Source organism: Musa acuminata, chromosome BXJ1-5 (assembly GCF_036884655.1).
Source record: "Musa acuminata AAA Group cultivar baxijiao chromosome BXJ1-5, Cavendish_Baxijiao_AAA, whole genome shotgun sequence".
NCBI lineage: Eukaryota > Viridiplantae > Streptophyta > Magnoliopsida > Zingiberales > Musaceae > Musa > Musa acuminata.
Genome location: NC_088331.1, coordinates 10,744,387 through 10,764,352, shown reverse-complemented (window position 1 = coordinate 10,764,352; position 19,966 = coordinate 10,744,387). Strand labels below are relative to the sequence as shown.

The 19,966-nt window shown below is 40.3% G+C and overlaps 3 protein-coding genes and 1 non-coding gene across 7 annotated transcripts; 1 reads left to right on the top strand and 3 right to left on the bottom strand.

Annotated features, from left to right (window-relative positions):
* Window positions 1-161: 161 nt before the first annotated feature.
* LOC103984960 (large ribosomal subunit protein uL23) lies at window positions 162-3,281 on the bottom strand. Of its 3 annotated transcripts, none has more exons than XM_009402550.3 (4): window positions 3,159-3,281; window positions 2,265-2,314; window positions 542-902; window positions 162-457 (listed from the first exon to the last, which is right to left on the bottom strand). In XM_009402550.3, exons 2-4 carry the CDS (start codon window positions 2,281-2,283, stop codon window positions 373-375), a joined length of 465 nt encoding a protein of 154 aa, XP_009400825.1. In that variant the 5' UTR covers window positions 2,284-2,314; window positions 3,159-3,281; the 3' UTR covers window positions 162-372. The 3 variants fall into 3 exon arrangements, with proteins under 3 accessions (XP_009400825.1, XP_065039114.1, XP_065039113.1); XM_065183042.1 differs by having other exon boundaries at window positions 3,128-3,234; XM_065183041.1 differs by having other exon boundaries at window positions 542-905; window positions 3,128-3,232.
* A 6,191-nt stretch (window positions 3,282-9,472) lies between these two features.
* On the bottom strand, window positions 9,473-12,190 carry LOC103985080 (vegetative cell wall protein gp1). Of its 2 annotated transcripts, XR_001977963.2 has the most exons (3): window positions 11,600-12,190; window positions 10,223-10,332; window positions 9,473-10,141 (listed from the first exon to the last, which is right to left on the bottom strand). XR_001977963.2 is itself a non-coding variant. In XM_065183039.1 (2 exons), the coding sequence occupies exons 1-2, from the start codon at window positions 12,079-12,081 to the stop codon at window positions 11,189-11,191; spliced, it is 486 nt and encodes a 161-aa protein (XP_065039111.1). In that variant the 5' UTR covers window positions 12,082-12,188; the 3' UTR covers window positions 10,356-11,188. The 2 variants fall into 2 exon arrangements, 1 of the variants encoding a protein (XP_065039111.1); XM_065183039.1 differs by lacking the exons at window positions 9,473-10,141; window positions 10,223-10,332 and adding an exon at window positions 10,356-11,192 and having other exon boundaries at window positions 11,600-12,188.
* A 483-nt stretch (window positions 12,191-12,673) lies between these two features.
* On the bottom strand, window positions 12,674-16,269 carry LOC103984959 (uncharacterized). Its single transcript, XR_010513439.1, has 2 exons — window positions 15,574-16,269; window positions 12,674-12,994 (listed from the first exon to the last, which is right to left on the bottom strand). It is a non-coding gene; the product is annotated as an uncharacterized LOC103984959 (transcript).
* A 2,578-nt stretch (window positions 16,270-18,847) lies between these two features.
* Window positions 18,848-19,646, top strand: LOC135673765 (protein S40-4-like). The gene has a single exon (XM_065183037.1). The coding sequence runs from the start codon at window positions 18,971-18,973 to the stop codon at window positions 19,487-19,489; it is 519 nt and encodes a 172-aa protein (XP_065039109.1). The 5' UTR covers window positions 18,848-18,970; the 3' UTR covers window positions 19,490-19,646.
* Window positions 19,647-19,966: the final 320 nt, after the last annotated feature.

Genomic DNA, 19,966 nt, shown 5'->3' with positions numbered 1-19,966 from the left:
GCTTGTCATTTTTATCTGCAAATAAATGTTTTTGGTGTTAAAATCAAAAAACGAGGAAAACATTTTTATTTGCTTCCAGGGGGTGGTGGGTAACACTTTATGCGTGCTGAGTGAAAATTGGAAGAATTAATAAACATTAGGTTGAAACTACATCGAAGGGATGAATGCAAATACTAAAAGAAGATTAAGCATCAAGTGGTCGCTGACGAAACAACAAAGCCTAAATAACAGCATAAATAGAAACAAAATCCCTTGTCAAGCTTAAAAATATTAAAAGTCACACCATGAGTCTCTCTAGATTTCCAATCCAAGGCCTGGTGGTGCACGTAACTGCTAGATGTTGAATGCAGCCTCACGACGCTTGTCTGAGTCTTAGATGATGCCGATTTTATTTGCGACATCGAGAGCATCGTAGTCAGGCGTCAATCTCACATATGCCTTCTTGGTCCCATCAGGCCTGTTCAGATTACTCTCATATCATTAACGGTTGAATCAAATGCTAAATGTTTGTCGCAAAGCAGGGAGAAGAGAATCCACTGACCTGATCAGAGTATTCACTTTCTTTGACTGGATGTCATACATCTTCTTCACAGCTGCTTTGATCTTCTTCTTGTCGGCTCGAATATCAACAATGAAGACTAGTGTGTTGTTGTCTTCGATCTTCTTCATTGCAGATTCGGTCGTCAGGGGATATTTGAGGATTTGATACTGATCAAGCTTGTTTCTTGGTGGGGCACTGATTCTAGGATACTTAGGGTTTCTCTCCTTTGTCAGTGTCCTTGGCCGGTGGAAGGTAACCGATGTCCTGATCTTCTTGGCCTTCTTCTTCAAGGTGGACCCTGACTTCACAGCCTTGGCAGCCTTCAAAGCCTGTGTTTTGTCATCAGCCTTCTTGGAGGTGGCTGCTAGCAGTTTATAGTACATATTAATAAAAGCCTCCTAGTGAGAACAATTATCAGTTCTACAGACTTGACGTAACCAGATTATTGCAGCAACAATTGATACAGATAAAAGTCATGGTTCAGAACTCCATGGATAACTTCTACTCAGCCTTTGTCTAATGTGTGCCTTTCGAATTGTAATGTTCAGAACTCGATGGATAACTTCTACTCAATGATTGTAATGTTTCTAATTTCGCTCTTGATTCTAAAAAGGAAAAAAAAAGGTATTAGCACAAAAGAGTACTGAATTAATCTTTGCAACATTCACCACAAAATGCCTTCTGGTAGATGCCAAGTGGAAATAGCTGCTCATCTATAGAAAAGGTTATTAGTTAGCTAGAACTTTCATCAAGCTACATAAGCTTCCAAATGTAACTCAGTAAAGAAAATTGTGGCTTTACTTTAAACTGGCCGTTTCTAATTTATAGATTCAAACAATGATTAATTGAAACAGAATCTTCCATTGATAATTTAGGTTTTTATTCACTGAACTGAAAAGAAAGTGTACAGCCTACAGCAGTCCATTTAGAATCGAACTACCTTGTTTATTGAATGAACATGAGATTTAACAACTATAACTTCACCTAGCATAACCAACAATATTTACACTACTGGCTCAGTGGTTTTAGTGTCTCAAACTTTCACAAAGATAATTCATCCACTTGGAACATATCAAAATGACACCAGGCTGTAAATATTGTGCAAGCATACTACGGAAATCATCTCTTCCATGTTTTACTAGATACATAGAATGGTATGAACTACCTCTGCTATCACTCATGATATCCGGCATTTAGCTTTGGGAAGAATCCAACTATAAAACAGTTAAATAAAATTAAGCAATTAACGACAAGGTTCAAAAACCTAACTAAAAATTAAACCCACACACGCACGAGGTGTCAGTTCTATTACAGATCAACCCTACAATATGTATTTGCAAATTCAAATATTTATCCACGGTTTTATAACCAAACAACTAGGATATACACAGTTCAATGCTGTCTACTTCAGAATAAATAGTTGTATCCTAGTTTTCCAAGTAATAATGGAAATACAAAAAAGTGTTTTAGGTCCCATCTAACTCATCACCTACTAGGAAGAGGTGCTTTGTATATATCACGTTAGCCAAACAGGCACAAACACAAAACTACGATACTTGTCACCAAAAAAAATTAACAATAAAAAATGTCTATAAAATTGCTTTGCCAGTTCCATATAGAATTGCTGTATTGAATAAACATATTCACATATCAAACTGCTATGATGAATAAATAAAGTTGCCAAAAAATTGAGCCAAAACTAAAATTAATCTAAACAAAGTACCTTTTGCCGGTGGAGCCATCTAGCGCAGAATAGTTTCCCTAGTGGATAAACTGCAACCAAATGAAATGTATGAAAATCAGCATGATTCATATGATGATTTATATGATCTAAGGAAATATTTATATGATCTAAGGAAATAGATCTTGCGAACCAAATCCATCACTTGATGATGGCATATGTTTCCAATGCATTACAAGAAATAAACATATCAACAAGCAACATGTTTTTGAGAAACAGGATTCAAAAACAAGGAAAGGCAGTTGAGGCTACCCAACCAGTATGGCAAACAATGTTAATTAGTACCGTGTTCATCGAACCAACCACTCGTCGGATTCACCATTTCACGGATGGATGTAGCCATGAATGCCTCAACCAAGCAAATATCATAATACAGGTATAGCAAGATGATACCAACATTCTTAAAGAAAAGAACCATGAGCTACCGCTAAACTAATAAGTGGGTGAAACATTATCACCCATAAACAAAGCATATATCAAAAGCCACAATTAATAGCCAGTCTGAGAAAGACTACATTTTTTGCTTCCCTATTCGATGACGCAAAGAATCAACCTACAGATTACTAGCCCCGCTTTGCTTCCCCGATCAAACATCATCCTACGTCCGTATCATCTGCACCAAATCTACCTCGTCGCTTAAATAATGCATCTTTTAGAAGATAAGTACAAATCAGCAGCTACTGATCCCAACAGCTTCCGTAGGTTACCATTTAACTGCTGCCAGAAGAAATTGCGACCGTGCCTCTGATGTACAATCCCCATCCACGAGAATCGAAAGAGGCGAAGAAACAAAGAAACAAAAAACCAAGCATTGGCGGAGAACGAACGAGTTCTATGGTTCTTACGAGATCGAGATAGGAACGCAGGAGGACAAGCCTTGCTCCCCAGCAGGCGCACTTCGCCACAGCCTCCGAGTCGGAAACCCTACCGAACGAAGTGAAGCAATTTATAGAAATCGTGAGTGAATCCTGTTCGTCCAATTGAGGTTGAACAGAATCTTAAAGTTGGCCGTAGTGCGCCACGGCCTCCGAACCGGAAACCCTAGCGCCAGAAATGCAAGCAATTCATAGAAACCGTGAGCGGATCCTGTCCGTCCAACTGAGATCAAACCGGATCTTAAAGTTTGCCGTGCCGGGTTATGTGCCCAATTGGAGTTCTTGCACGACGGTAGAAATCTTGCCAAAAGATGCATTTGATACGTATATGAATAATTTATGTGCACGAATAATATATGAGTATATACTTCCACTCGAATTTAGATGAATAATTAATACTGTAGTTCAGATTTTACTTCTTTATTTTGTTAGTATTAATAAACATGTGCACATAACGTTTATAAAAAAAAATCATACCCTTAACTACTAAGATTATCAATGTTTACAACGTTATTATCCTTTATTGGTGTGTTAGTGTAGAGCCATTCATTTTGGTCTTTTAATATTGATTTAAAATTAAGATGTTTAATGCTATAATACCTTCTCGACCTACAAGTTTAACTATACATTATTTTATTCCAAACATATTTTAAACGGTGAGAGAGAGAGAGAGATTCTTTAAGATTGTCATTGTTTTACTTAAGGAATCTATTTTGATATAGTAATTAATTAATCTAAGATAAAAAGTCACTATTCCTTTAATATTTTATATTTCGATCCCTAAACTTAATGTCATAGGTTTTACCGACGAATGCATGAAAACGATAGATAAAAAAAATGATTTTAATATTTAAATTATGTTTTCAATTGTGGTGAATAACAACACCACTAGGAGCCATAAGTGGATGAGCAGAAAAAAGTAACGATGAGAAATGAGACATAGGATGAAAAGAAGAGGACGACATAGATATCGATGCTCTGCATTTGCATCAGCATCGACACAGTTACAAGCGACGTCAATATAGATACAAAGCAACGAGAAGATACAGTCTACCACAAGCTAAACACATCCTTCCTTTATTGGGCCTATGACACGTTCATCTATAATGCTAACTTCCTCGTGGCTCATCACATCCACCAGGTCACTTATGTCGCTTGTCACTCCCTTGACAATAGTTATCACATCTTTGACACAAGTCCGCAACAAACCCCTTTACACTTCCTACGATCTCGATCCTATTATTACCCTTTCGCACTTGTGGCCTCCTCATCCTATAACTCTTGTTTCTCCACCTCCGGGTCCACGATAGAACATTGGCCGAAGAAGCCTATAAATCCTTGGATGAACAACCATAAATAAAGAACGTCGATATTTGTATTATTCTCTTCCTCCTCTTTTTTTGTCATTATCCCTTTTCATCATCATTCTTTCTCATCCACAATGGTCACCACGACCCCCAACAATACTGTGCCACCATTAAAAATATAATTAGCCCTCAGCATTTTGTGGTACATTTTGTTCGATGTAGATGTGATGCTACAAACTCTTGCATCTTCGTTAGCATAATTTGGTTTATCAATTTCATACGGGACTAGGAATGAACGCAATCAATCAAGTCCTCTGCCACAGGCATTTCATGGATTTGGTCTTCCTCATTGTTCAGATTCTTGCTTGTTCTAAAGCATGTTATGAGACAACAAAAGAACAACACTCGTGCATTGATGGGAATAAATCATGTGTCATTACAATAACTATGCAACAAATTTCTGGGTGGCATTTCCTGGATCATTTCTCTGCCTGCACCAAAACATTCTCTGCAGCAAACACGTACTCGCTGTTGAACTTGGAGTTCTCTTTCTAATTTCAAGCAATTTATGAATTTTAAACCTACTAAGAAGGAACAAAGAATTTAAAGAAGAGTAATCGTAATAGATTCACAGTCTCTTTAACTTGAGAAAGAGTTTTACCTTAAAGGACGAAAACTAGTAAAAAATACAGAAAAATAAAAATAACAACATAACCCTACTTGATCAAGGATCTCATATCAATTTAGACATAGATTGTACCTTAAATAAAGAAAGAAAAAACAGAACTCCAAAGATCCCAGCACAATATAGGACAAGAATTGCGTGCATGTCATCCAGTTGTATACCCTACTGAAGAGACCTTTCGAATTCACAACAACAACAAAATACTGCTTTGCTTTGTTGTAGGAAGGAACCCTAATGGCATTTCCTTCTTTCTCACTCTCACATATCTATAGACCCCAGAGATGTGAAAGATGGTCACTGTGTATACCCACAAGAGAAGCTTAGGCCTATCTAATGATCGAAATGGTGAGGCCAATCTGTGCCTTCAGAAATAAGTGATGTCTGATGGTGTGAGATGCTCAGTTTCTCATCACCACCCCTTCCAATTGAAGATTCTCCGTAGAGAAACACCAAAGCTTATGCTATTAAATGAGATTTCCCGAACTATACGAGAAAATCTGTTTGAGAGAAATCCTCTTATCTATTGAGGGAAATCCTCTCTCATATAACATGTATAAATAGGAGAGGGACATATTAATGCAAATTAGCTTCTTCTGTATAAATCCTCTCTAACATGAGGGCTTTATATCTCCTCATCTAGCTAGAAAGGGCAGCGCCGCTATGTTGCTGCACTACTGCTTCTCCCCTTCCAGCCTCGCCAGAGGTCGACGGGACTCCTCCAACTCCACCACGCAGCAGCTTCCTCTACTGCATAATCACAAGGAAGCTGCAACTGCATTCTCAGTCGTATATCAAGTACAAGGTTTGCCTCCTTCTCTGATCTCACTTCTATCTCACCGCCAAGTGCATCTCAAATCACAGCGGAAGCAGCGCAGATCTACCTGAGATCTGCCTCTCAAACCGCAACCTCTATAATCTCCGGGATGCTACGACATCTCCGCGGCCATTTCCCGGCCCACAGCAGCTTCCTCTGCTGTGGTCGCTTCCAGGCTCTAAGCGTAAACTACAGTAGTAGTGCGTAATCTGCCGCAGCGATCTGCAACAGCAATGCGCAATCTGCCACAGCGATCTGTAGTAGCAATGCGCAATCTGCAGCAGTAGTACACAATCTGCAGCAGCCTCATTCTCCAACTTCTATGACATGAGCATCTGAGACGTTGCTGCATCGGTTTGCAGGCAAAAAAAAAAAAATTGGTATGTCTTCGTTCTCTTCTTCTTCTGATATTACAATTCCTGCATGGACTCTCACTTCTTCATCTACAGGGTTTATCTCTATCAATGTTGTCACGCTAATCCCTTTCAAGTTATCAAAGGGTGGCAACTATGCATCCTGACGGGCTCAATTTTCTAATCTCTTATTTGGATACGACTTGTTAGGTTACGTTAATGGCTCTTTCAGTTGTCCGATAGCCATGCTCAACATCCCTGGAGAACCTAGTCCAATACCCAATCCAACTCACAAATTATGGTTGCGTCAAGATCGTCTCATCCTCCAAGCTATTCAAGCCTCAATTGCTGGATCCGTTGCTCCTTTAATATCTTCATATGTGACTGCTCCCGATGCATGGTCTAAATTGCAAACAACCTTGGTGAATCATTCGCGTACTCGCAAGCTTAGTCTTCTATCCAAGCTGATGGTGACAAAATAATAGGGAAGTACTATAATTGATTATCTACAAAATATCAAGGTTATCATCGATTACTTAGCTTTGATAAGTCATTCCCAACGTGACGAAGAGATCATCATCCATACCCTAAATAGTCTCGGCAACGACTACAAGGAATTGGCTGCTGCAATTCGGGCACGCATCTCATCAGTCTCCTTTGAAGAACTCTATGACAAGCTGACTGACTATGAGATGTATTTGAAGCGTACGGAAAAACTACCTGGATTGACTATCACAGCTTAAGTCGGTCACAAGTCTAAACGAAAGAGCACTCGGTGCCCTCCGAACATCACCAAAGGTTTGGCTAATGCACATCTTGAGTCCCATGCAACACCCCTCTTATCCTCCTAGTCATCACTTCTCGCAAAGTGGCAACTCCAATAACCATCCGTCTTAGCATCCTATCCCGCCGAGCCATTAAAGACGGGTTGTCTACCAGCTGTGTGACAAAATAGAGAAAGAAATTACAAAAGAAGCTGATTTGCATTAACATGTCTATCTCCTATTTATATAGGTTAGGAGAGAGAATTTCCCTCAATATATTAGAGGATTTCCCTCAACAGAGTAGAGAGATTTCCTCAAACAGTTAGGGAAATCTCATCTACTATCATACCCCCGCAAAATGGTGCTCATATCAAGGAGACCAATCTTGGACCGATGCAATGCAAAAAGTTTACGAGCTAGAGGCTTCGTGAGTGAGTCGGCTAATTGATCAGTCGTATGAACATGAGAAACACGAAGTTGATGGCGGACAACTTGATCACGCACAAAGTGGAAGTTGATGGCAATATGTTTCATACGAGAGTGAAACACCGGATTAGCACACAGATAGGTAGCGCACAAATAAGTTGTGATAATGTCGGAGCTACCTATCTGTGCACTAATCCGGTGTTTCACTCCTGCATGAAACATATTGCCATCAACTTCCACTTTGTGCGTGATCAAGTTGTCTACCATCAACTTCGGAGCTACCTATCTGTGCGCTAATATGGTGTTTCACTCCCGCATGAAACATATTGCCATCGACTTCCACTTTGTGCGCGATCAAGTAGTCCGTCGTCAACTTAGTGTTTCTCATGTCCATATGGCTGATTAATTAGTCGACTCACTCACGAAGCCTCTAGCTCGTAAACTTTTTGCATTGCATCGGTCCAAGATTGGTCTCCTTGATAGGAGCACCATCTTACAGGAGCATGATAGTAGATGAGATTTCCCTAACTGTTTAAGGAAATCTCTCTACTCTGTTGAGGGAAATCCTCTAATCTATTGAGAAAAATCCTCTCTCCTAACCTGTATAAATAGGAGAGGGGCATGTTAATGTAAATCAGCTTCTTCTATAATTTCTCTCTATTTTGTCACAGTAGATGACCCATCTTTGATGGCTCGACAGGGCAGGATATCAAGACGGATGGTTATTGGAGTTGTCACTTTGCGAGAAGTGATGACTATGAGGATAAGAGGGATGTTGCATGGGACTCATAGGATCAAGATGTGCATTGGCCAAACCTTTGGTAATGTTCGGAGGGTACCGAGTGCTCTTTAGACTTGTGATTGACTTGAGCTGTGATAGTCGATCCAGGCAATTTGTCCGCACGCTTCAAATACGTCTTATAGTCAATCAGCTTATCATAGAGTTCATCAAAAGAGACTGGCGAATCGCATGCCCGAATTGCAACAGCCAATTCCTTGTAGTCGTTGTCGAGACCATTTAGGGTATGGATAATGATTTCTTTGTCACATAGAGAATGACCTATCAAAGCCAAGTCATCGATGATAACCTTGATATTTTGTAGATAATCAGTTATAGTGCTTTCCTCTTATTTTGTCACCATCGGCTTGGATAGAAGACTGAGCTTGCCAGTACGCGAATGATTCGCCAAGGTTGTTTACAGTTTAGACCATGCATCGACAGTAGTCACACATGAAGATTTTAAAGGAGCGACGGATCAAGCAACTGAGGCTTGAATAGCTTAGAGGATGAGACGATCTTGATGCAACCACAGTTTATGAGCTGGATTGGGTCCTGGACTAGGTTCTCCAGGGATGTTAAGCATGGTTGGCGGACAACTGAAAGAGCCATCAATGTAACCTAACAAATCGTATCCAAATAAGAGATTAGAAAATTAAGCCCGCCAGGATACATAGTTGCCACCCTTTGATAACTTGAAAGGGATTTGTGTGGCAGCATTGATGGAGATAAGCCCTGTAGAAGAAGAAGTGAGAGTCCCTGCAAGAACTGGAATATTAGAAGAAGAGAACAAAGACATCCTAGTTTTTTTTTTTTGCTTGCAAACCGATGCAGCAACATCTCATATGCTCATGTCATAGAAGTTGGAGAATGAGGCTGCTGCAGATTGTGCACTGCTGATGTAGTTTGCTGCTGTTGTAGATTGCTGCTGCAGATTGCTACTGCAGTTTGCGCCTAGAGCCTAGAAGCGACCACAATAGAGGAAGCTGCTGTGGGCCGGGAAATGGCCACGGAGATGTCGCAGCGTCCCAGAGATTGTAGAGGTTGAGATTTGAGAGGCAAATCTCAGGTAGATCTGCGTTGCTTCCATTGCGATTTGAGATGCACTTGGCAGCGAGACAGAGGTGAGATCAGAAAAGGAGGCGAACCTTGTACTTGATGCTGTTGCGTGGTGGAGGAGTTAGAGGAGTCCCGTCGACCTCTGGTGAGGTTGGAAGGGGAGAAGCAGCAACGCAACAACACAGCGGCACTGCCTTTTCTAGCCATATGAGGAGAGATTGAGCCCTCAGATTACTGGGGCTATAGCTCTAATACCATGTTAGAAAAGGAATAGAGAAAGAAATTATTACAGAAGAAGCTGGAAGCTGATTTGCATTAACGTATCCCTCTCCTATTTATACAAGTTAGGAGAGAGGATTTTCCTCGACAGAGATGATTTTCCTCGATAGGGTTGAGAGATTTCCGGAAATCTCATCTACTATCATTCACAACAGTAACAAAAAGGTAGGATATTAAATCTAGTTGAAGCAACATAGATAGCAACCATTAGGTTGATCAAATACTATGCTAGAATGTTCAGAGGAGTGAATTAACTATAGAAGAAAACTAGATGGTCAGTTAAAAACTACACTAATGAGGCAGACTAACATTATATCATCTCAAAACAAACACAGCAAAAATCAAGAGAACATTCCAAGTAAATGATAGGGTGTGAAAAATACAACCTCAAAACTGGGATCAAGTGAAGAGCTAAATTTTATCTCAGCAACAAATGATGCCGATTTTATTTGCAACATCGAGGGCGTCGTAGTCATGCATTAATCTAATATAAGCCTTCTTAGTTCCATCAGTCAGGGCCTGATACAGATAGGTCCAAAGTCATTGAGAGTTGGATCAGATGATAAGAGTATGTAGCTGTGAAAAGTAAATCATGCTGACCTGATCAGAGTATTAACTTTCTTTGCATACATCTTCTACACAGCTGCTTTTATCATCTTCTTGTCATCTTGAATATCAACAATGAAGACCAGAGTGTTGTTGTCTTGAATCTTCCTCATCGTGATTCAATGGTCAAGGGATACTTGAGGATTAAACAGTTTTGCTTTGATGATACATATTTTTTTCATTTCTCTTTTTATTCAAGGACTGTATAATATGCCCAAAAAGCGGATATTGTGCTTTAACCATTAGAAACATGTTGAAAATTTATCAACACATCTTCAATATGTAAAAAATTTATACTTAAGAAAACATCATGAATTATAATAATATGCATACATAATTATCTATTACATGCAAAATTTATTATGAAAGTTACTTTTTTTTTTTTTTTTTGAGATGTTGCTGGGAGGTCGAAAATGATGAGATTGCTTAATAGATAAAATGTCCCTAGTATTATATTATTGTTTCTAAGTTGATCAGAACACAAGTTTTGAGGATACCTTTTGAAGAAAAGATACTGTGGCTCTATATTATGGATTTCTAAAGACTTACTTATGTACAACATAAGTTCTTCAGTATTGAAGTTAAATCATATGGACACCTAACATATAAAATGTTAATAAGAAACTACATAGACATAATGTGAAAGGGATGCACAAAACTTGTTCTTCTTTGACCCATTTGCTTTCAAGTTGTAGAATGCTGCTATTAATGGATCTGATTTGTAGCATAGTTTTTGGTATGGGTGTGGTTAATGCAACTGACACCCAACTAAATTTGATTTTGAATGACGTAAAATGAAGCTACCTATTCATAATGGAGACAACCAGTTATCACCTATTGATGGATATGAATCATATAAATAGAACCCACCAAACATGGCCATGCCAAGACTTCATCATTCACATCAGGAGGTAATGTGAAACAGTTACAGTGGCTCCTCTTAACTCCATCCCTTTTTATTCACCTGGTAAGTTTGTTTTTTTCTGTTAGATATTGTGAATGAGTTCAATTTGTTATACTTTATTGTTGGTATCATATTTTAAATTATGTATATTTTTATCATATGAAGGTCTCATGCCGTATAATCATCATCTCGAAGACAATCTTAACCAACAATTATATGGTTAATAGATAAGATGCTAAAAACAATCCAAGTCTAAAAGTATAACCAAGACAAACACTACAACGAGAGCAAAGGTATGAGAAGAAGCGTATAGAGATCGAAGAGTAAGATTGTGATGAATCCGATCCAATAGAATCAATGATGGTGATTTAGTGGATCGAGATCCCTCGCGATCATCATCATTATCATCAATCGATCGATTGGCTTGTGAATCTCAAAGCATCTCCATGCGGGTGGCGTAGCCGTACCTGGACCGCCGGATGTTGTCCTGCCGCTTCTTGTACAGCACAGCACCGCCCGCGAGCACCGCCACCCCCAGTACCACCCCCACTGCGATCCCCGCCTTCTTCTCCCCGCTCATCCCTCCCCCTTCTCCGTCACGGCCCGCTTGGTCGGCGACCTCCCCGGACTGGATCTCCTCGTGGCTCGGCACCGGTGCTGGCGACGGCGTCGCGGATGGGGTCGGAGCGGGCGAAGGCACCTCCGGCGGCAGCGCCGGCACCAGTGGAGAGAGAAGGTTCTCGGGCGACGGCGATGGCGATGGCGAGGGAGGGGAGTCCGGCGAGGGTGCGGGAGACGATCGGAGCGGACCTCCTGGAACCGGCGAGGGAGAGGGCGAGCTTGACGGTGGAATCAAAGAGAAAGCGAGATCCGCAGTCGAAAGGAGGACGACGACAGAAACTAGCGAGAGCGCAAGTGATGACGGCGGCAAGGAGGAGGCCACCGCCATGGGAAAGCGATGAGAGATCTGACAGCAGAGAGGAAGACGGGGAACCTGACCCCGGTGCACAACTTATTGCAGGGAGAGACGTTCGAGTACGGTCATCGACTGCACTGGCTAACAACTTCGAGATTTATGATTGCGATAACGATGACGGATCCTCTCCAACTAGTCATCTAATTTTTCATGGTCCAATATCTACATCAAACGGTCCGATGTGATCGACACGTCATATCAAGCGTCTCAGTTTCTTGCCGTAAAAGTTGGAGGGAATCCTACCGAACGGGAGATGCCCTATCCTCGCGCAATTAATTCGGCGAGACTCGTCCAATTAATTGGGCGTCGCGTGGACTTCGCGGACTTGGGATCTCGTGTCTGGTGTTCAAACGGGTGAGGGCGGATTCGGATTCGATTCGGATTCGGATTCGTCCTGTTAACACGCGCCCCCACCGTGATGCACGGAGGCCCTGCCACGCTATGATATCAAGGAATGGATATGACTATATTATGATCAACTGGGCGAATAAATGTATAATCGTTATTTTATATCGATATGCATGACGATCCAACACTTGATTTCCTACCAAGATATGGAACAGAATGAAGAAGCCAATCAATTCTTAAACATTAAGAAAATTAAAGAAAAAATATTAGTCAATTCATGCCCAATAAACACGAACTCTACCAAGCAGAAAAAAAAGCACAATTATCAACAACAATATTTTATCTAAAACTACAAGGAAAAATAGGAAACTTCTGAGTATTAATCATTCTACAAAACTATAAACGAGTATAGCATTGCATCGACTGCGTAAAGCATAGAAGTCCAAAGCGGGCATCCGACTTCTTAGATACCTTACAAACTCCTTGAATGAATGCTCTTCTCAATGTGGAGTTTGGTTCTCCTTCTCGTCGATGCAAGCTGTTAATCAAAAGCAAAGTTTCAGTGAATTCAGATAAATTTCAGAGGCAAAATACTTATTCAGAGTTGTGAAACAATTACAGTAAGAGATGCAGATGTATACTTGTAGCTGAACTCTAAAGAAGGAAGAGAATGAGGCATAACAAGTTGAAGGTCCCAAAAAGCAATCTGAGTAACTAGGAATAAACATGCACCAGAGAAACGATATCAGAACAAATCTCAAAATAGTATGGTGCCATAGATGGGGATTAAGGTCACATTCCAAGAATGGATGTATAAGACCCAAGATGGAGAAGGTCAATACTTAGTCATCAACTTAGATGACCTAAAGTCAATAGAAAGTTCATAAGTTCATGAATGCAAGGGTTACATAGAAATTGAAGATACAACTGGGTTTTTCTTACTGATCAATAAAAGCTGCACATCCTTACATCAGGTCATTGATTATAAGGCCTATGAAAAAGGTACAAAAAAAAATACAAAATACAAAAAAATTCAACTGCATATTTTTGAATGGTCTATGAAGAATTGCAAATCAGACTCGGATTCTTGCATCCATCCTTGTGAATATGTCCAGTACGTTTAATAGATTTGACTTTAGATTTCAAGAATGTCCAGCACCACGCTTATCAAATTGTTTGACTTTAGATTTCAAGAATCAAGTGAGAGAAGCGAAAACTTTTTTGTTTAAGACTTTGCAAAAACCATCTTTACATAGTTTAACTATAAACATTTTCACCTATGCATCCATTCTTTGCATCCTAGCTAAATCACAATCTGATACATGTCTGAATATCCACACAATGACACAGGATCCATTACATCACCACGGACTTGTTGGAGTGGTAGGAAATGTCTTGACTTAAGTCTAATAGCAAGATATCTATAGCTCCTCTGCAGCAGGAGCAAGTACAAAGCTTTTGAGAATACTACCTTACTCTTGATACTCCAATTGAAAACTACGGGTGCAGCAAACAACATGGTGGAAAAAGGCTTCAATTACTAAAGAAACATTTTTGTTTAGTGTAGACACTATTTTCTGCTTGGCATTCCATCTGAACTAATTGTATGGACCATTAAAGCTAAATTAGTCATACGAAACAGCTAATGGCTAGTATTTTGCGGAATACTAAGATTAAAAGCCATCATCTTTTGCATATACCAGCATGCCTTTTGTCTACCTATATGTCACAAAACAAACACATGGCATCTTTTGCTCAACCTATTAACTGCAACCATATTGATGGTGTAAAATATTCTGAAATCCACACCATTGAAGTCTAAACAGTTGTATACATTATTTAATAACTTTAACCCCAGGAGTGCAGGGAGCTTGCAACATCGAAACCAGGTCAAAACACACTGCAGAAAGGCATCAGAACTTGAGCCAGATGTGCCACACATATGGCTAGACCAGATTTTGGTCTGTGCTGGCTGAATGTGCTGCCAAATCAGACCTTATCATGCCAAAACAGTATCCACATATGCCCTTATGCCATGAAAGGGCATAGACAGCAATCTTCACTTTAGAACATCATTGGCATGCATAAAAAAGATTGAGTTCTTCTATGGAAGAACTCCATTTTGAAGATAGCATTTGGGGAATATTCAATTGAAGAGATTTTATAAAATTACCGAAAGATAAACAAGCACATTTGTCTGAAAGGATCCACTTCTAGCACATCAAGAAAGAGGATGACCAAAGACAAGCTTGCATCTAGATCAAGAACGACATCCTCAACTTGAGCATAAACTTGGTGAAGTTGTTTCTTGGAATATGTTCATAACATTTTCTTTTATCTGTCTCTGATGATAAATTCAGAAAAAGAGAAAGAGTTACTGCTTCAAAACAAAGAGGTAACTCCTTGCTCCGAGGGTAAACAGATTACACGGGGAATGATGGTCTTATCGTTAGCCACATCAGAACATTTCAATCTGAGCATTGAGAATGAACTGTGATCAAGATTGAAGCTACCTAAAGGTAGAATTTACAGGAGGGAGCAATTCAAAGCTAATAACCTAAAGCAAGAAGTGCCTGTTTTTCAGGGAAAAGAATCCTAGAAGTAGAAGAGGTTCCAACCCTTCTAGTTGCTTATGGGATTGCTCCATGTGCCGAAAAGACAACATCAGACCACCAACAGAAGCTAGACAATAATAAGAACAATTCTCTACTTAGCTTGTCCAAGAAAAGATGAAGCAAAATCATTATTTGCTCCTCACAGATCAAAGAAATCAAGCCCTTATAGTTCTCTAAATTAATCTCCTGAACAATGGCGTTATAGTTTAGGGAACATAAAATCATCGAATCATCTGAAACTCTTATATGACCGTATAATCCATTTAGGTCAATACGCCAAAAGCAAATTCCGGCATAATTCCCACAATCATTCTAATCCTTATGGCATATAGCTCACGACGGATATATTCTCGACGGTACCAGATGGGTATAGAAATATAAGATTGCACTTCAATGTTGCAGTTATACCCAAAGAGCATGCGAGAAGAGCAAAGAGGTTGTCTTTGGACTGTTAATTAGGAATTCTACCACCAAGAAGAGCAAAGACACAGGTTTTTGGTACCTCCACAGCAGAAGCAGCAGCAACAGCAGGACAGAACGAATAGGATGTCGCTGCAGAAGCGCAGAGGCGAAAGGGTCTCGTGCTGCTGCCGGTCTTTGGAGGAGCTGCTCCCGGCGTCGCCATCGGAGGAGCTGTTGGCAAGGAGGGGATCACTGGATCGCTCCCCTCGCAGCCGCTGCTTGTGCTGCTGCATGCGGTGGAGGTTGCGCTCGATCTTGTCGAGGTAGGCTTGCTTGAACGAGTCCCGGATCCGTAAAGATGGCCATAGATGCATACCTCAAACGATCTCTCTCTCTCTGTCTCTGTCTCTCTCTCTCTCTCTTCTTCCTCTGCGACAGTGTCTTCCGTCTTCTTCCTTCGTCCTTTCGCATTTTAATTAATTAATGCTGGAGAAAGTCACTTATACACGCTTTCTTATGAATCTAAACAAGAATTCTTTCATATATGATTTTTTTTTATTTTTCTTTATTTTTTATATATAATAAGTGATGAAGATACAATTTAATCTATTAAGGATAAGATCTTCGCGATTACGTCATTATTTAATCAATTTTTCATTGACCTTATTAATTTTTTTAAAAAAAATATTAATTAAAAATTACTTTAAAAAAAGGTGCTACTTCACCCAATTCTCTATTTGTGTGTCATATGCCCATCTCGTCAAATCTTCACGTTCTACCTAACACCAAACCGGCCTCATGCTAATGCCCAAAGGGAAAACCAACCACCACCACCACCACTGCACGGCTATCTATCTACTCCTCAAACCCACCACTCTCCCTCTCTCTCAAATTTCAAATAAAAAAATATTATTAATTTCTGCACCGACACCAATGATCTGATACAAGATATATTGCAGCACCGGCATCCTCCTTTCGTTTGACAGCGTGCCACAGTCGACGCTACGCGATCGAGAACAGTCAACTTTGTTCTTCTCTCGATCCTCATATGCTGACATATGCCATCCATCACAAGTTCCAACGCGGACATCATTGATATCAGAGAGCCGAAAGTTAACCGCCGTACACGTGAACTCCAAAAACCACCGTATAACATAAGATAATTTCTTATTCTCATATTATTGCATTTTTATATTTTTTTTTAAAAAAAAATATATATATATATACACATGTATATATATATAAGCCGCCCATCTTTGTCACGTTTATGTGTTCGCGATTAGCGATCACCAGACTCGTTCGTTACTTTTGACGTAAGAGAACAAACCGCCGTTATGATTGACAAACTCAATCTATAAATTCAAAAATAAAAGGAAAAATACATCCACCATTCAGATCTTACCACGACGTACCTCGTCGACTCTGCTTTGGCTTGACCGAGGTTTATGTGGGACCCGTTTATCGCTTCGATCACGATGCGAGTAGACGGACGGAAGGGTAGTAAAAGAATTCTACTATTTTCCCTCGTCGGGCGCATCTGCCTCCGGTCTCACCCACCCGTCCACGTGACTCGGGGCCCCGCCTGCCTCGGCGCGACAGGTGTCGTTCTTACCCGCGAGGGCCACGCGGCGATTCGAGCAGCGCTGCGCTGCTGTCATAAACGCCGCGGGGCCCGCCTCGGTCCTTCCCCGCTTCGCGACAAATGCCGGCGGGCCCCGAAACTTCCTCTCGCGTAACGATAAGGACCTCCGAGCCGAATTACCGGAACTGCCCTTCCCTCTTTGCTCCGCTTGTCATTTTCCGAATGCCACCTCATCCTCCGCTGCGCCGTCCGATCCGGTTATCCCTCATATCCGACGGATCATATCGCGTCGGGTTTCCTAAGCCCACAGGTTACTGTTTCAGTATTTCTCACATTTTTATGATATTATAATTACATTTATATTTGGGCGATTTTTTAAAAATACATTCATATTTTGAGTATTTTCAAAAGGTACATCTCTTTTAATTTTTAAACAAAATATCTAATTTAAAATATATTTAAAATATCTCTTAAGATTTTTTCTATTAAAAATTTTTGCCCGTATTTTTTTTATCAAATTCTAACTATTATAGGATTTACATTTGACTCATTTATAGTACTTTTCAATAATATTCATATTACTTTATTAAGATATTAAAATTTTTAAATATTAAAAAAATATAAGTGATATTATATCGTACTTCTCTGTTGTCATTACTTATAAATTATCATGATATTATATTTTTATATTTATAATTAGTTTGGTTGAAGTTACGAGTCTATTTCGATCGGTTTTCAAATAGGTTTTTATATTATAATAGGCTAAAAATATTATAACAGATGAAATTTTTTTTTGAAGTATTATTTAGAATTTTCTAATTAAGGATACTATATGAGAAAAAAAATAAAAAATGGGAGATATAGATTGAAAAATACACAATATATAGATATTTTATAGGAAAATCATCCATTATATTTCTAGTTGTATTATACCATTGTAAAATTTCTAATTTAGATATCTATGGCACTGCATCGAAGTTGGAATATTAATAAAAAATATATAAGATAGTTAATCTTAATCAATTATCATCTAATTCGCCATTGATTCTATTTTTTATGTGAATTGAAAATGATCGACTTACTTTCATATTAAGTTCATCCTCAGTATATCCTGTCATGTCATTTATATGATCATGACATTGATTTCATAAAGCTATTTAATATTATCATAATAGAATGAAATATTGTTTGCTATAGAATGAATTCATGAATTACGATGATCATAAGATAAAAAATATAAATTTACTATTACATGGATAGACGAAAAATGTTGTGATTAAAGAAAAAAATTGATTATGAAAAATAACGAGAGATAAGAAATTTTAAGAGAGATTTATATAGAACAATTGCGAGAGAAAAAGACAATATTATGGAAGAAAACTGAAAGGATATATGACAAGTAATGATAGAAAAAGATGGTTGGAGGATCAATAATATACACTTTAACAAAACATATTTCGAAATAATCTTAGTCATTTGTAATATGACATAATTTGCATTGGCTTTATGTAAAAGACTCCTCTGAGAAAATACTAATTTTCAAATAGTCTTCTAATACTCATTTCGATTGGGTAACGAATCCCATTTTGCTATTAGTAATTATTTAGATAGAAAATAAACGAGTATTGAAATATTCCTTTATAGCGCCGAAGCATCCAATAATTCACACGTACGACTCTTGTGGCAATCCCGTGGATAAGTACCGTGGGGAGGGGTAGAATAGGGAAATCGCAGAAGAGGCTTATCCATTACCGCTCCCCTCCTTTCCTATAAACCCCTCCCCACCAACCCACCCCTCCGACACGGAGCGAAGCCGCGTCCTTGTAGTTTCTGATCCGCTTTCCCGGTCAGAGTTCGGGAAGTCGCGAGCGAGTCGGTCTTCTCTTTTACTTGGGGAGCACAGGGAAGGAGAAGAATGGCAGGGAGAAGCCACCACCGCCCCACCAAGCACGCGGCGCACCGCCTCTTTTCCGAGTCGGCGTCCACCGGTTTCCAAGACTCGGACGAGTTCACTGAGTCGGACGTCTGGGGATGCCCCGTCGAGCCGGCCCCCAGCCAGGCCGAGCCCGGCGGCCGGGCGATCCCCTCCTTCCGCCCGTCCGCCCGTGGCAGGAAGGCCGACGGCCAGAGGGGAGACCGCGTCCCCCCCGCCTCCCTGCCGGTAAACATACCCGATTGGTCCAAGATCCTCGGCAACTGCGCCAACAGCCACGGCAAGAACAGCAGCGGTCTCTGGGAGGAGGAGGAGGAGGAGGAGGAGGCAATCGACGGCGACGAGCTGGACGGCCGGCGGATGGTCCCGCCGCACGAGCTGCTGTGGCGGAGCCGGGCGGCGTCGATGTCGGTCCACGAGGGGATCGGGCGGACCCTCAAGGGCCGGGACCTGAGTCGGGTTCGCAACGCCGTGTGGCAGATCACCGGCTTCGAAGACTGACCGCCCCTTCACCACCGCTGATCCCTTCTCGTTACACTCCACCTTTTTGGTCAAGCAAAGAGAGAAACCGAGAGGAATTTTTTTGTTTCTTGTAGTCCATATGGATTCACCTCCATATGTTCTTTCGTCTTGAAAATTAGCTTCTTTTTTTGTGATCTGATGATGACTTGGTTTGGTGCTTCTTCTTCTTCCGTTGGATCGATGTAATACCTGACCTTTGGTCTGTGTCATTGGATCTCCATGACAACTTTGATCTTCCACACTTCATACCCGCTTGTTCTCCTCCCTTCCTTTGCATGAGTGGCCACAAAAGTTGAGACGGTACAAGGAATTGCAGGTCGGATATCCTTTAAGATGGAGACATGGATGACAGAAGAGAGAGAGAGAGAGAGAGAGGAGAGAGAGAGAAAAGTGATTCCAGGTCAGTTCTTATCTGTTACTTTGCATGGATGTCTACGGAAGCTGAGTAAGGTACAG

Coding starts and splice junctions, on each gene's coding strand:
- LOC135673765 (XM_065183037.1), top strand. CDS start 18,971: ATGGCAGGGAGAAGCCACCACCGCCCCACCAAGCACGCGGCGCACCGC.
- LOC103985080 (XM_065183039.1), bottom strand. CDS start 12,081: ATGGCGGTGGCCTCCTCCTTGCCGCCGTCATCACTTGCGCTCTCGCTA.
- LOC103984960 (XM_065183041.1), bottom strand. Junction 458..541: donor AAAGTGAATACTCTGATCAG/GTCAGTGGATTC, acceptor TAATCTGAACAG/GCCTGATGGGACCAAGAAGG.